Genomic DNA, 16,696 nt, shown 5'->3' with positions numbered 1-16,696 from the left:
GTGTGACTGATGTTTGAGTTTAATGAAGGAAGGTAAAGTGAAATGATGCTGAAATGATAAAATAACTAACTCCTGTCTTTCTTATTCTCTAGTTGGGAAACTGTCAAGGAAACTAAACTTTGTTTTTATTGTTGATGAACCAGAATAAATGTTTGTCTTTCAGCCTTAATATTAATACCAGTGATCTCCACTACTCCCTTGTTTTTATGAATGACAAATGACCAATCATGTGTACTCCATCCCATAAACCAACAAAAAGTACTACAGGATTTTTAACTTAAAAGTACCACACCAACGTTTAGTTCCTGGTTCCACTGGTTTAAATACAGTTTTTTTTTCTCCATTTGCACTAAGTTCCCTTTATATACGTGGCTGCAATAAAACTGGCTATTATTCATATTGCTGGTTACACAGTGAGTGAGGAGAACTGTGTGTTTAAGCTGTAACTCATAGAGCTTAACAGACAGGAATCTCTGTCTTAAAGATAAGTGAGGTTTGGATGTCGTCTCGGGGAACAATGAGGATTAGAATGCAGCTAGAACAACTAGGAACCAGTCGGGTCACAGTTTGCTCTTTGGTTGAACATCCTGTTTACTTATACGTCCTGCAGCGTAACCACCAGTCCAGTCCTGAAACTGTCCTGTCCCGCTGGAACCTTGGGGTAGGACATAAGTCTCCGAAAAAATCCAATCCACCTCCAACCACCCCCCTGCTGTATGTGTTCAGAGATCAATCCTGTAGAAACCGCATGGCCCCTCGACTCTATCAATTCCATTTTGCATGGTTTATTGAAAAATTCCAGTCTCATTCCCCCACTGTTGTTTCTTCAATGTCTCCAACATGAGACGCTGCTCAGGTCACTTCTGTTATGAGGGAGGTTTGCTCCCCTCCTTATCCACTTTGCATGGAATCGAGTGCCCAGCACTGCCACCTGGTGGTGAAACACGGGGACGATCCTCCAGCCTATCACCTCTCTCTCCCTCCCCCCCCCCCTCCCCCCCCCCCCCCCCCCCCCCCCCCCCCCACTGCAGTATGTTCCAGAGTTTGCTTAGCAAGCCCTTGTCCACACACACGGAGCATAACGCTTTGTGAAGACAAAGCCTCCAAACACTCCACCGGTGCTTTTTAACTGCTCGCCTGTGTTTTTGTCGACACTCCCTTGTTCCGTGCTGGGCTTTGTCTCATCACAGTATAATACGATGTGTGTCAGTCTATCCGTAAAGATCCGAACCAGACTCTACTCATGTCTAAAGTAAAAAGCTGTGTTTTAGGTTGCCTTGCTGTCAGTGTGGAAATAACTTCTCCCTCACCGCTGCTGGAAAACGATACATGGAAGGGGCTGAGAGGGAAATGAGCAGCTGCCGTGACATAGCCGTGTTTACCACAGAGAAGGCCAGCGGATCAGCCCTGTGCCTGTCGACACAGGGAAGAGTGGGGAGGCTTTTCAACTGGGGCTAGACACTATTGATCTCACGGATGAAGGCTAAAACCCCTGGTGCCATGGAATGATGGAGGGGGGAGCGGGAAGCAGCATACCAGCGTACCAGGGCCTCCGCGGCCTGTTTGTACTCTGCCCTCGTCACAACAACACGCCAGAGCTGATACGCACAGTGTGAGAGCGAGCACCTGTCAAAGCTGCTGAGGAGAAAAAATCCCCGAAGCCTCTCTGTGATGGCTGCATGATATTGTCCCTGGTGTTTTTCTCACCTCAGACGTCTGACTCTTGGCTCAGGCCGGCGTCTCCTCACTCGCCACATTTCCCCACATTATTCTGCCGTTCGTTTTCAGGGGAAAGTGGATGGAGCTCATCCCAGCTCCAGGTCATGGTCGGCCAGGAGAGATCGTCCAATCTGAAAATAAACTTGCATAGGAGGCAGAGTTGATCGTTTTCCACAGAAAGTTTAAATGATGGATTTGTTTTGGAGAAAGTTTTCTTTAATGCTGCTTTGCTGTTGGAAGAATCTGTTAGAGCGCGACCAATTTATCGGCCGACATGAACCTTTCACAAACATATCAGCATCGGTATTTATAATTGACAATATGAAAACTTATACTTTACAGAATTAACAAATATGTACAAATTATTTTATTAGTTTTTTCCTTTTATACTTAGGTTTATATAAAAAGTTTTATTTCAGAAGTTATTCAGTTGAATTTGAACAAAGGTAGAATTAAATATAATAATGAAAAAAATAAGTTGCACAGGATTATGGAGGCCTTTCATTAAAAAGTACCTATATTTTATATAATTCATTCAGATGATTCTGATTAGTATTTTTATCACTTCAAAGTACTTCTTGTAGTGAGAGTAGATGCACCTAATCCTGCTGTAAATTTTTATCTTTCAGAAATGTACTTATACATCTTTGTGGTTAACTGTATCTAACAGGATGTTATGTCCTCAATAGATCATGATGTTAAAGACAGATTATGAGTGCTTTTATTTTGTTACTTCCTCTGGTCTATGTCCATTCATCTGTTTGTCCACCATCAGCGTCCTGTCCTCCAGCCACAGATACACATGTGATGTTAGCGTGTACGAAATAACTCATTCTTACAGAGGCATATTACTACTACTACTTTTATTTCTCTCGGTTGTATTTGTAGAAGCGTAAACCTGTTCAGTCTGAATGCACAAATGATTAAGATCAAGTATAAACACTGGTGCTCAGGAGGGAGAGGTCGGAAAGTTGGATCAGAATTCACATAAGATAAAATCACATGTTCAGTGTTTGACTGTGTTGGTGGGATGTGTGTTTCACTGTGAGGCTGATGGATAAACTGGTTTTACTGATCCAATGGGGCCCTCTAGTGTCCTGTGCTCTGTGGAAATACATTAAAAATACAAGAATAAAGTTTTTAAAACATATTAAAGAGTTAATCAAGATCCACCTTCCCTAGTTGACAGCTCACAGGTTCAGAGCCTGTTTCAAGAACATAGATATTATAAAGTGACAATATCTTATCTTTGTTCTTATCCGGCAGAGGTTTCGCCTGAAATCTGAATTCAACCTGTTTTATTTTGTTTTCCTCTGCTTCTCAGCCCATGAGGAGACAATCTCTAACCCCCCCGTCACCCAACACTATATCCTGGGAGGAATACATCGGTTCTGACAATGGAAGGTAGGTTTCTGATCACATGAAGACTGACAGAGAAAACCAGAAGAATAAGAAAACAAAATGTTACTGTAAATTACAGATGCATGTGGCCTGATGACTTAATCTGTTTAATGAAAAGAAATATAAAACGTTTTTATAGGAAATAGTTCCACTGGGGTGTGACTTGTAATTAACACACATGCTGCAGTTTCTCTGATCATGTAACTGCGATATTCTGTTTGATAAAGTTCATGTTGGTTAGTGTTCAGGGGAAAGATCACAATTGAGAATTAAGATTCGCAACCAATGGAACATTCCAACCAACAAACACTGCAGCAGAGTTAGAAGAATCCGTCAGTGACATTATCCTGAGATGAGTTTCTGACAAGCTGCCGTTTCTGTCCCGTGTCAGAGCTCCTCATCTGGGGCGAGAGCTGATCTGCAAAGAGAGCAAGAAAAACTTCAAAGCCACCATCGCCATGAGCCAAGACTTCCCTCTGGGCATCGAATCGTGAGTCGTCTCTTTAACTCTAACGTCTCCTGTGAGGTGCAGTCGAAGCTGTTTATGTTGTTTATGATATTTTCTTTCTTTAATTATCTATTTTCATTTGTTTTTTTGTTTTTTATTTGTGCAGACAACAGATGAAGTAGTTTTTCGATTTGGGGAGGGAGCCTGTAGTTATGTGTTAGTATGTGTGAAATATTATTGGCACTATGTTGATTTTGTAATTGACCCCCTTGAAAACGTAATTTTGCATCTCAAGGGGTTTTATATTTATATTAAATGTGTAAAAAAAAAGTGAAGTTATACTGTAAAATCTATCTAAAGCTTAATATGCACAAATCTAACAATGTAGGATTAATAACTTAGCTTTTATATTTGTCTGGATTTCAGTGTCTGTTGATCTATTTTCTGAATCATTTGTTGGTCTTGTTCTGTCTCAGGTTGTTAAATGTCCTGGAGGTGATTGCTCCCTTCAAGCACTTTAATAAACTCAGGGAGTTTGTGCAGATGAAGCTCCCCCCGGGTTTCCCCGTTAAACTCGGTAAGTAGATGTGAATAAAAGAAGAGAAATGAACCATCTTTAGGATTTTCTGACAGTTTGACTGAAAGATAAATGGAAACAGGGTCAGCCAACTGAAGGATGTGGTAACTTAACAAGATCCCTTGGAGATGTTGTGACTTCATAAAAACAAAGAGTAAGATATTGGTATGTTTTCTAATTGTGCTCTTGCCTCCGTGCAGACATCCCCGTCTTTCCTACCATCACGGCCACGGTGACGTTCCAGGAGTTTCGCTACGACGAGTTTGAGGCGCCCATCTTTACCATTCCCAGCGAGTATAAAGAAGACCCCAGCCGCTTCCCTGACCTTTAACCTCTCCATGCCGGGCAAAGGGAACCAACGTACAACCGGGGCAACATACTGCTACGAGACATGCTTTTATAAAAACACGAAAAGGAGAAACTGAGGGAAAAACAAGTTCATAGATTTCATCGGACGTCCAGACTCTGATTACAAACCAACGAGCAGAGTTTGATGAAGATGACGGCGCTGACAGAGACGTCGGCACCTGGTGAGAGTCTCATCAGTGAAGGGGCATTGAAGTAGAGATGAGTGAGGGCAGGGCAGTTGAGATTCCTGGTCACGGGGGCGTGAGTAGCAGACGTGAGAAGACGACCGGCTCAGCTGATTGGCCGTAGCTCCGACTGTACGTGATGTTTATAAAGCGACTGTGTTTACCTGACCTGTAGTGAGGCACTGATGTTACTGTGTGACACGTCGAGGAGGAGTTTCACTAAAAACCTGTTTTTTTAACTTCTTTTTCCTACTGAAGTAAAAAAGAAAACTCTAAAGGTGCAAAGTCATTTTAACTTTGTGATATTCGATGTAAAGGTCAACAACATAAAGCTGTACAAAGTCTAATCCATATGTTTCAGACAGATGTGGAGGGGAATGGAATCATCCTCTTTTAATTTTTTAACTCTCACTTCTCGAACATCATCAAATGTTAAAGTTTTCCCAAAGATAAACACTAAACATTTAGGATTCCAAAAAATTGAAAGTCTGTTCAAGTCGATCTTTTACTTTTGTAGGTTAAAGAACTTTAAAAAAAATCTTCTTTTTCTTCAGTTCCACTTTAACCCTGCACATTATAAAGTTGTGAGTGTGTGTAACGATGATTTTCGTGGTAATGGAATACTACCACTGAGCTCCTTGGCACTATTCAGATCCACTACAGTGACTGCGTTCAGTTGACGTTAGACAATGCTGCAGAATTTGTTTTTTAATGGTACCACAGATTGTTTGGTTTTCTCTGTCTGAGAAGCGGCGAGCGAAAGTTAGAATGTCGGGTGTTTTGTTTCTGACTTCACCTTTTTGTAAACTATGTAACAAAGTGTACAACGAACGGACATTGTACAGATGTTAGCTGTTAGGGAATGAATGACAAAAACATTCACGCCATTTTTACACTTAAACCACAACCAGGATTTTTCCTCCTGCACAATAAGTAAATACACGTTTTATTGCTTTTGTCCTTTTATGTTTTCTCATGACTCGTGCTGTCTAGGAACCCGAGGGAGAGTTGTGGAATTTCTTTTATGTAGCGTCCCACAGGTCCATTTACTTGGTTTGTAAACATGGTGGCAGTTGCTATTTTTGTACATGTGTTTTAAAGAAACAAAAAGAAAATCTGTCATTTCTCCTGTCATTTTTTTCCCCTCCTGATAAATTGTACGAGCCTCCTTCAGATGTGTGGATCCAAAAATCACCTCCACCACGTGTAAAGCACAAAGCACCGAGGTTCTTAGAGAAGTGAGAGTGTGTTAAAGGCTGTGAGGCGTTCACTGGAGGCCGGGGCAAACCGGCACGAGGTCTGTGCCGGTGCTGCTGTGGTTCATGAACTCTTGGTGAAGCTGAGACAAACAGATGTTGGAGGATGTTCTTCTTGCTCTCTGGTTCCTCAGCAGCAACATTAAAAGAGCAACATGCTTATTTATATCCATATTCAGTGCAGCCAAAACTGTTGTAAAGTTCTGCAACACTATTTTCATATAAAATGTACTAAAATAAAAATTCCACATATCTAACTGAATTTTGACTCCCATGTTTTTTCACATTCCCATAACTCTTCAGGATGTAGTTTGACGTTTTGGTAAATGTGTTTAAATGTAATAAGATTGAACTGATTTTTCAGTTTAATGTGGAGCCACAGCTAAGAGATGAATTGTATTACATTTGCTTTGTTAAAAGTTAAAGTTCTACAAACACTTTCTATTGCAACTGGCAATGACTATATGGAAAAACACTAATATTAGTCATATACATGTTTATCTGTTAATGTTACTTAAAACATTTTCTTAAAAATAAATATGATCAATATATTTTTTTAACTAAAGCCATTCCCATGGATTTATCTGAGTTGATTTAAAAGCTGGTGGAATAACTAACTGATCCAAAATTCATTGACGAGAAGAAGGAAACAGCTTCTGGACGTCACAGTTAAGACCAATTTGTATAATGCTCTAGTTCTGCATTTCAAACAAGTAAAAGGGAATTTAATTGTAATTCTAGTTTGTGTCATTTCTAATCTTATGATTGCAATTCGTACATTTCATATTGAATTACATATTTTGCTTATTCATTTGACAAATGAAATCAACCGTTTCTCTGCCTGTGTGGAAAATGTTCAAAGACAAAGCAGCAGCAGAAGAGTCACAACCATGAAACTTTTTCAAAAAAATGTCAAATGATGAAACAAGTGGACAGTCGGATCAAATTTTATTTGTTTCCTTTGGAAAACCTATTGCAGACAAAGTATTTCATTGCAACATATTCAGTCTACAGTGTACAATAACAAAGCGCTGTAAATAGGAGGGTCAGCTGAACAACCACTGGGTGCATAACAGTTGAAGCAAAAATGGTTCTGCAACCAAAGAGGAAAATAAAAGGAACAGGAAGCTGGTGCTGCGTCACTAACCGTCTGAGGGAAAGATTCAGACCTGACCAGTAAAATATTTACAAATGCAGCCGATCAGAGGAAAACGCTGCGTATTCTACTGTCAGGAAGACAACATCTCAACCCAAAGCAAAAATAAACAGGATCTTAAAAAAGTACATGAAGACAATTTAAAAACAGGTCTTGTGTTATTCATATTTTAGTCCTCGTTTTCTCACGTCTTTACAAAACTGAATGGACTGTTAACTCTACACACCCCTTCCTCCCCCAAGGCATCTACAGCTAAGACAACAAATCTTTTTTAACCTTGTGATCAGACACAGACATGTTGTGGCAGATATTAAAAAATATAAAAAGGACAGTGGGAAGAGAACGTTGCCATGATCATTCTCGTGGGGAAGGGGGTGGGGGGGGGGGGGGGGGGGGTGTTTAATCACTCATCTCCATGTCTTCCTGATGGTGATCGTCTCCGTTCTGTTTGGACTTCTTGGGAATCTGACCCTCGGAACGCTCCATCTCCTCTTGGCCTTTGGGAGACGAGGCCGAGTCGGAGTCGCTCTTCCTCTCGTCGTCATCATCCTCCACTTCTTTATCGCTGTCATAACCTTGTTCCTCCTCGTCATAGTCCCGGGTCACCTGTGGCACACAATTGAGTGTTCAAAACCAATGAAGGGAATTTGGAATCTTAATGCTGCTTTAAGTTCCTAAAGTAAAGTTGGGGGGAGCGTGGCCTAGGGGATAGAGCGGGTGCTCTGCAACAAGAAGGTTGCCGGTTCGAATCCCACTCTATCCCATCTGCATGCCTAAGTGTCCTTGGCAAGATACTGAACCCCTAGATGGCCCCTCATAAAATGATGAGTGTTCTAAAAAAAATGTAAGTCGCTTTGGATAAAAGCATCAGCTAAATGACATGTAGTGTAGTGTAGTGTAAAGTACATTTTAACAACAAACAGAACGTAGTCGTATGTACCTTGACGTCTCCCTTCTCGCTGTCTGACTTGCGTTCTCGGTCTCGGTCTCGCTCTCGTTCCTTGTCCTTGCTCTTCTTCTTTTTACTGGTGGAACGTTCCCTTTCGTCTCTAATGCGGTCCCTGTCCTCCTTCCTGTCTCTGTCCCGCTCCTTCTCGCGCTCCTTGTCCTTCTTCTTCTCTTTCTTGTGACTGCAAATATTATCAATACGTAATAATTATCTTTAGCTTTTTATTTGAATGTAACTTTAAGAAGCATTGCACATGACTCCACTCACCGTCTGGGTGATGGAGACCGGGACACCTTCCTCTTGGGGGAGCGAGACGCACTGCGGCTTCGCCTATGTCTCCTGAAAGCCAATCAAAGAAAATTAAAGTCAAGGAAATAAAGAACAAATACTACTACCTGTAATTCTCATCTGGGTTTAATTTGGTCCACATTTATTTAAATGATTGCTTCAACTCACCGGCTGATGCTTCGAGATCTCCTGGCGCTGCTGTAGCTCTTAGGAGGCGTTTTGGACCTTTTCTTAGACTTCTCCTCCTTTCTCCTGTCCCTGTTCAAGATACGAGCAAAGTCAGAAAATATTACTTAACAGATACTGCTTTGACAGCAAGTGGCAGATTTAAGAGAATATTATATGTAATTTGTTGTAAACAGGTATGTATTAAGGAATTTGTTTCTGGTCCTCAATACCACACTTTTACTATTTGAGGCAAAATGCACAGCGAAACAGAGGTAAAGTACCAGAGGAGAGAAATAAATACTATTCAGGGCACAGTGTTAAATGACCACCACATGCTTTGCATCATTGACTGTTGTTAGCTGATATTTTCCATAACAGAGTTGCGGACCTCGACCTGCTGCGGCGGTTCCTCTCCCGGGAGTGGGACCTCCTCCTTCGTGGGCTCTTGGTCCTCCTCCTACTACGAGAATGGGACCTTCGCCGAGACCTGCTCTTCGAACGTCTGCCAAAATAAAGAGAAGATCATTTTAAAAAGGGTAATAACACAACTGTATTCCATGTTTTGTATGTGGGCTCAGAACTCTTCTCAATAATCTAGTAGTAGGCATCTATACCTGTGTCTTGAGCGAGATCTGGTTCTCCTGCGCCGAGAGCGTGAACGGGAGCGGGAATGTTTACGCTTGTCATCTTTCTTATCTGCAAAACAACGACAATTAAATATTGACCATGTAGTGGAGACTAATTACTTTGACAATAGAACAAACAGGACACAAATTCACTTGTAATTAGAATTCAGAGTCAACTATTTTTGAGATTTAAGTTGGTTGTCAGCATGTATAGGAAACGACTCACTTCCAGGTTCGATGGCTGCAGAAATGAGAGACTGAGCTTCTCGGACTCTCTTCATAGCCTCTTCAATCTCCTTGTTGGAGGCGTCATTCTTCATCCCTGCATTCAAGTTCAGTCCGGCTGCTAATGAATTCAATCTGAAAAGAGGCAATCAATGATTACGATTTTTCTTCAATAAATATTTGAAATTACATCCTCTAGATGAGACTGTCGTTTCTTACTTGGGATCCATGGACTGCATGAGCTTCAGAAAATCTGCAGAGAGAGCCTGAAAGAGACGCACAAGATGTTAAAACATCAGACAAAGTGTTTGGATATTCTGTAACTAGGAATGGGGCTCACTGGGAGCTCACCTGGGGGTTCATGTTTGGGCCCTGCATTCCCATGGCAGCCATTTGCTCCATGTTGGGAGCTCCCAGACTTCCAAATGGAGTACCGCCCATCTGAAATATCAAACCATTGAAATTGAAGGCAAAGCTCGATGAACAGCATCACACACAGCACAGGTGACTTTTTACTGACGTCTGGTTGCTACAGCGGCTGATTTGTTTGTAGGGAAATTTATCAGCATGTTAAGCTTCACTGGACAGCACAGTGCTCATCCTCTGCTAGAAGATACTAAGCTGACCATATTATGGACACATGTCATTTAACACATACAACTTTCCTTAGATAGTCAGCGCTCATTTACAACTCTAATGCATAATTTATTCATGTGGGCTGATTTCACCGATCATTGATATGTGAGGCTGCCCGGTAGGTACAAAACAATCTAAATCAAATAATAGTAGACAGGTTTAACATTTAATTATCTTACAACTAGTAGCATATGTGAGGAGTGTAAGTGTGATGTGAGAACTCACTGATGCCAGAGGATTGGGTGTTGGGAGAAGGCCTCCACCAGGCATCATTCCTGCCACGGCATTGGCTGGAGCCAGCAGCGACATAGCTTTAGATTCATCAGGAATGACTCCTGGTGAAAAACAGCAGCATTTCAGTATATACTCAGAGCATATGATCAATAAACACTCAAGACTTGCAGACAAGCCTCCTTAGTCTAACTACACTTTTGTGAAAAATAAAAATAAATAATAATACCACTTTGTCTCGTCTGTAAATCTTGATCCCTGACTTTTTTTTGTGTCAAAGTATGATTGTAGGATTAGCAGCTATGAGTCTAAAAGTCACAATACACACTGGTCAACACTGCCAAGATTTTATCACCTGTACTTGTTTTTTAAGTCATGAACCAAACGTAAGCAAGCACAGCCAGTTGTCCCGTGGGATGTGCTCTCAACTTTCATTAGATGTTTTATGAACAAGCGACTCGCGCCGGCTGCTTCGCTATAAAGTACACAAGAACATTGAGATACAGAAAACAAAGTTCATGATTTGGGTGTAGACACAAGGGTACATTTCAACATCACTTACCACTACCAATACAAATAAAACAACAGAAAAGGTTGTCATTTTACCTTTTCTGGGATTTGATTGTGGTTACTTTGTACAATACCACCAGAATAACAAAGACAAAAAGGCTGATTTGCAACATGATAAAATACTCATACTACTAAGCTTCAGAACTGGTGTTAGCCAACAGTATGTCACAGTATAAATACACAATGTCCAAGATAATCTGCACTAAACAGTCATGGGCTTGTGCCTGCAAAAATCATGGAAAATGTGCCCAAAGCTGAAGAAAGACTGAACAGCAAAATCTTAAAAGGAGACGATCATCCATGGTTGTGCAATCTGAAAACGGCCTATTTTTAAACTGACATTTTTACATGGTTTTGAAAAAAATGGAGGGGAGAGAGAGAGGGGGGGAGAGAGAGACACGCTCACACACACGCGCACACACACACACAACAGAAAAGACACTTGAGAACAGGATAAGGCTGCAGAAGACAAAACTGTTGGTGGCATTTTCAGCAGGGCCTGGTATATAGGGGGCTGGCTGAACCAGGAAAAAGAACTGTAAAACACAACAACAAAAGAAACACCACTGTTAAACGTGAGATTTACTCAACTCTGTCAGAGTTATGTGTGGAGAGGGTCAATAAAAAAAAATGCATTTTTACTGCAACATCAAGCAGAGGCTGATAACACTTCTTTTTAGCTTGTATGTTAGTGGAAATTTGGGAACACAAATGCACAGTCTAAAATACTATGATGCTTTGGCACATGAAGCAAGTAAAAGCCAAAGGCAGCTTGTGCGCTTATAATTAATAACCAAATTATATGCTTATTTACTTCCACAAAATCGACTGTGTGATCACACTTTGGAAATCTAGTCTTGCATGCAGGGCTGATTAGGTAATTTATCTTGCATGCGTTGTGGTGTAGGGAGGTCCCGAACATTTCCCCTTTATTGCCAGTGTAAGTTAATAAAAATCTCCCAATACCAAGCCTTAATCCAGTATTTATATTTTTTCTTTTAGCTTGTATTTGTACTGTATACTCAGGCTGAACAGTCAGGGGAGTTCTGAACAGCTCTGCATTAAGAAGAAGAAAAAAAAAAAAAGGGATTCCCACAGTAAAGTCACAGGTTTTCTAGCATGTTTGGCTGATTGCATCCCCCCTCAGGACAGTGTGGGCCTGTAAGAATGATTGACATCTCCCTCGCCTGCTTAGTTTTCTTGCACATATTTGAGCAAGACACCTGGAGTTGATTACATCAGCAAACTCCTCCATGAGCCCGGTCCAACTTGAACCAAAAAACAGCTCTAATCAGCCAGTTACTGAAAATACCTGTGTGTCAGTGCAGAGTACTTGATGCTTTCCTATTATGTGGCACAAGATATCAGTGTCAGTGCTGTGTGATGGCAAACTGTGGCTGAAATAGAGGTGAAGTGATTGTTAGTCTGGTTTTTCCAGACTAACACATTAGACAAAGGTTGAAAAATATAAATACAGGATAAGAAATGGTTCAAGCTTGACAGTAGATCTATTTTTTTTTTTTAAGGCCTTGATGGGATCTCGATTCAGATCTGCTCGGGGCATCCCTAGGTCGCTGCATGGCTACTTGTCCACATTTAATTTGAGGAAAAAATTGAAATACTTGAACGTGAGGAATTGCGATTGCCCTGCACCCTGTCCCCAACCCCCTCAATTGACTTAAGAGTCAAGTGCCTATTCTTATTTTCAAAGAAAAGATGCCTTGAACAGAGAGAGAAAAATAAAGAGTTAATATTTTACTGCAGAACAAGAGAGAGAAGGCAGCTTGCGAGCCTGGTGCCATTATTTTTTTCTAATCTCCTGATGGCAGCAGTGGACCACTTTCAGCCAGCAGGGAAGGGGCTCTCTGCAAATGACTTGTCCACTATGAAAACCACAACACAAATAACAGAGAGAGAAGTTTACAGCTAGATTGTAAGACATGGACACAAATGCACAAGTCCCTTTTTACATACCTAGAAATGCTAAGCAGTGAAAAGCTTAGCTTAATTTGATTGGTCAGGAAAAACTCACAATGGCTCAGATAGCAATGCTGTTTAACACACCTACATATTGTGATGTTACCTTCAGAGATAGCCAAGTGAGTGACATGAGAACAAAACTGGGACCCACCTTCAGCGAAGGGGACCACGATCAGGGCTCGGTCCACGAAGACGGTGTTCGTCAGGTGTTGAGAGACTCCCACCGATTCAGACTCAAGGAACTTTACAAAACAGACACGTGAAGTCACAGGCAAGGGAGAGTCACTGGAAAAAAATACAGATATGTTGTGCAAAGAATAGAAACAAGGAGACCCACCAAGCCATGTTTACACTGAGTCTGTGTCCCCAGGGACAACTGAGCTAATGATGGATTATGAGAGAAAAGGCACATACTGAGATAAGACTGGGTTCAAACAATATCTTTAGTGTGTTCAATAATTTCCACGTGTCCACATTGTTGAGAATTAATGAATACTGTCAATCACTCATGTTTAGACCTTCTCATTAGATGGTTGTGATGTCTTCATCTTGCCTGAGAAGCAGGACATTTCCTACCTGCACAGTGGCCAGATGTAATTCAATAGAAGAGAATACAAAGCAGAGGACAATTATTTCCTAGTCAAATTAAAAATACTTCAATCCAGGCATCCTAGAGGGATCTGGGTCGTCTAAGGGAGGCACTGATCATGAGATTTGCATTTATTCCTCCTATTTGTCCATTTCAATTTTAGCTTTTTACTACCTCAGCTCTTATCTGCCGTAACACACATTTTACCAAACTTGATAAATCTCAGTTATACATATTCATTAAAATATCAACAGGAAAAATGTGACCAATTTGTCATAATATAAAACAGAAAAAAGGCAGAACACAGCTAATGCTTGGTATATTACATTTGTGTGTTTATTTGTAATGGTTGCAATGATTCTATTATTGATTTCACTTCTGATAATTGATTATTTTGAATCCACGTTACTTCTTGGTGAATTGACATCCTCTAGTTGTCATAATAGTAAACTGTACATTTATTAGGTTTATAGTTTGTCACATTGGACATTAAACCATTTTCTCAAAATTCACACAGTCACTGGTCAAATTATGTTTTTACCAGACGATGAATCGACACCATGATATTTCTATTGGATGATGGTCTTGATCAGATCAATTATCGATTACTCAACCGGAAAAAACTATACTGCGTATTTACAGCATGATCATATCCTTGATTATTAATGATCGTTGTAAAATAATGTCAAATTTTCTGGTTGCAGCTTTTCAAAATAAAATGTTACTTCACCATCCACATATAGACATAAGATGTTACCCGTTAGATTTTGATGAGGATTTACAAGTGTTTTATTAAAAACACATGGGAATTAACCAGAACTGGTCGGAGGATTAATCCCTAATCGGTTTTTTTGGCCGAAAAGATGGTTTGTTCTGCGGGGAGCCGCTCAACGAAGGCGCGGGCAAACATTAGCATTAGCACTAGCGAGCCGTGCAGCGGGGCCTGCTCGACGCTACAGGCCCGAGGAGGAGCCAGACCTCGGCGAGGCAAAGACAGACGCTTGACCCGGGTGTAATGGAGAATACTCACTCGGGTGGAAACAGTTTGAGCTCCTCTATGTTCCCGAGGAAGCCGAACAGAGTCCTCATCTGCTCGGACGTCGTGCTCGGGGAGACATTAGTCACCTGAATGACGTGCGTGCTGGAGTTCATTTTTGACGACTGGTTAGCAAGCTGGCTAGTTCGAGGCTAGCGACGCGCCTGGGTTTAAAGCCAAAAGAGACGAGCTGCGAAAACGTTCACGAAGAAAACCACATTAGTCGAACAGAGGAACCAGCGTCTCTCCAGGAAGTAGACGGTGGTTGTTGTTAGGGACAAACAACGAGAGCGCGAGCGGCCAGAGACTCAACCGCGACCGACACTGTCGAGGGGCAGAGGGGTGCGTTCAAGTCAAGCGCGTACTTATCACTCTTTCCACAGTAAACACGATTGGATCCATTACATTGAGGCAGCAATAAAAATGGTAATAACAATGTTTTAACGGTGAAATAAATAAAAAGTGCACTTATTTCTCACAGCCCGTCAGTTTACATGTTTTTACCAACAGCTGAAAACCCAAAGGTTCTCAATCTACTGCCATGGCTACATTCAAATGATCTCCTCTTAAACCCCCTCTTTCCATGCCCCTTTCATTTTGATATCCTTTTCTTTTAAATTTAATTTTAACATGTTCTTGTGTTTCTTAAAATCTCTACTCTTATGTGAATTACATTTTAACAGGTTTTTATTTGTATCTATATCGTATTTAAAGCACTTTGAACTGCATTTCCTGTTTGGAAGGTGCTAAACACATAACTGGTGACAAAGTGTCAAAGGTCACACCTCTACACATACACGTTACTTTACTGTGATGTAGTGCAAATCTTCTCATGATCATGTCATGGCATTTTAAATTTAGGAAACAGGTGTAGGAAAGACAAGCTGATGTTCATTTGGCACATGGTGAGACAATAAAAACTGTCACAGTGCAGCATCTGTTCAGAAACAAAGCAGGAGAGGGAAAATGACACAAGAGTCAACAGACACCATTATTTAATTTATTTTACGGCACTTTTACACTTGGAATCACATTCCAATACATAAGAAGGAGACAACTCGAGCCCACGTACTGTCACTCAATCTCACAAACGAGGAAACAAGAGTCCAACAGAGGGTGGACAGGCCTCACGCTACAGTATCTACGTCTCCATGAGTACCGACATTGTTGAGTGACATGAGTCCATTAGGGTTGAGGCAGATGGATTTGACCAGAGTTAAGTGGCATTCCATTTACCCTTATCAATGCTTATAAATCGAATGCTTTCACCATGTCGTTGCTCAGTGCCCGTAAAAAATTGGCGCCCTAGGCGAGATTTAAAATTGGTGCCCCCCAAAATACACACGCAAACTGTCATGTATCCCCAAGAACTTTTGAACTATAAACAGATGCACACACAGGCAGACAAATTTGTAAGCTATAAAAAACAATAAAAATATATAATAAAATATATCAAAAGAGTCCTGTACTGATAGCATATCATGTCATGTCGACACAAATAAACATTAATGATGTCCACAATCGGGGTGATTCTTACCTATATATTGTTCTTTCTTCTCCTCCTCTACTTTGTGGTGCTTTCTGAATTGTGCACCTGTTAATTTAATCTTTTTTTGATTCATCTTTGACTCTAACTGCAGTCTATAATGTTCCTACACAACAGGAAATTAAAAGTAGAATATCTAAATAGTTGTTGGTAATTTTCTGTTGGTCGACTTATCAATTCATTTATTAAAAGCTAATTTCCCCCTGCTACTTAGTCTATAGGGTTTTTATATTGTGTTTTATTTACATTGTTAATATTTGTTTATTTTTGTTGTGCACTGATTGCTGGTTGTACATCAAATTGCCCTTGAAGGATATTAAAGATTTTCTTTTATGGACAACTTTAGTTAATCACCAGCTGCGCAAACCAAGCTAGAGCAGCAGACGAACCCAGCAGCCAGCAGGGCGCAGCCTCAGGACATCACAGCAGATTGTGATTCTTTAAGGTGTTCAAAGACAAGGTTGGAAAACGTACTGGGTTATTCTCTAACAATCATCCAGTATCTAAAAGGCAAAAATCTAAAAATAACTTTTAAGTAAGGCTGTCAAATACATGTAGTAAAGTACAAAATATTTGCTTTGAAGTGTTCATCAAAAGCAGTGTGGCCAAGTTTGTAGAGTGTCTGTTCTTCAACAAGAGGGATCTGGGTTTGAATCCCACTCCTACCCTTCTTTAGGCGAGACATATGTTGAACTCTTAAAATTGGTTGGATATCACTTATTAATTGCAAAATATCTTACACTATTTAAATTTAACTTAATT

General features: G+C 40.7%; 2 protein-coding genes across 8 annotated transcripts in view; one reads left to right on the top strand and one right to left on the bottom strand.

Annotated features, from left to right (window-relative positions):
- The window catches only part of LOC133960621 (ankyrin repeat domain-containing protein 13C), a 28,256-nt gene extending 22,060 nt beyond the window's left edge, over positions 1–6,196 (top strand). For both annotated transcript variants that reach the window (XM_062395377.1, XM_062395378.1), the window contains exons 10-13: positions 3,044–3,123; positions 3,512–3,610; positions 4,045–4,145; positions 4,346–6,196. In XM_062395377.1, the coding sequence (XP_062251361.1) occupies positions 3,044–3,123; positions 3,512–3,610; positions 4,045–4,145; positions 4,346–4,476 (411 nt within the window). In that variant the 3' untranslated portion in view covers positions 4,477–6,196. The remainder of the gene's footprint in view (positions 1–3,043; positions 3,124–3,511; positions 3,611–4,044; positions 4,146–4,345) is intronic.
- A 669-nt stretch (positions 6,197–6,865) lies between these two features.
- Positions 6,866–14,738, bottom strand: LOC133961298 (serine/arginine-rich splicing factor 11-like). 6 transcript variants are annotated; one of them, XM_062396387.1, is made up of 12 exons: positions 14,383–14,738; positions 12,915–13,048; positions 10,208–10,317; positions 9,698–9,787; positions 9,566–9,612; positions 9,348–9,481; positions 9,110–9,191; positions 8,890–8,997; positions 8,496–8,585; positions 8,307–8,378; positions 8,031–8,220; positions 6,866–7,696 (listed from the first exon to the last, which is right to left on the bottom strand). In XM_062396387.1, exons 1-12 carry the CDS (start codon positions 14,502–14,504, stop codon positions 7,490–7,492), a joined length of 1,386 nt encoding a protein of 461 aa, XP_062252371.1. In that variant the 5' UTR covers positions 14,505–14,738; the 3' UTR covers positions 6,866–7,489. The 6 variants fall into 6 exon arrangements, with proteins under 6 accessions (XP_062252371.1, XP_062252370.1, XP_062252372.1 ...); XM_062396386.1 differs by having other exon boundaries at positions 8,884–8,997; positions 14,383–14,737; XM_062396388.1 differs by lacking the exon at positions 14,383–14,738 and adding an exon at positions 10,569–12,666 and having other exon boundaries at positions 8,884–8,997; positions 12,915–14,360.
- Between the last annotated feature and the right edge of the window lie 1,958 nt (positions 14,739–16,696).

Source organism: Platichthys flesus, chromosome 9 (assembly GCF_949316205.1).
Source record: "Platichthys flesus chromosome 9, fPlaFle2.1, whole genome shotgun sequence".
In the NCBI taxonomy this organism is placed as follows: domain Eukaryota; kingdom Metazoa; phylum Chordata; class Actinopteri; order Pleuronectiformes; family Pleuronectidae; genus Platichthys; species Platichthys flesus.
The sequence above is the reverse complement of the archived record's forward strand: the minus strand, read 5'-3'. Positions and strand labels throughout refer to the sequence as shown.

Coding starts and splice junctions, on each gene's coding strand:
- LOC133961298 (XM_062396386.1), bottom strand. CDS start 14,504: ATGAACTCCAGCACGCACGTCATTCAGGTGACTAATGTCTCCCCGAGC. Junction 10,318..12,914: donor CGTGGTCCCCTTCGCTGAAG/GTGGGTCCCAGT, acceptor GTTTTTCACCAG/GAGTCATTCCTGATGAATCT. Junction 9,482..9,565: donor ATGCAGTCCATGGATCCCAA/GTAAGAAACGAC, acceptor GCCTCTTTTCAG/ATTGAATTCATTAGCAGCCG.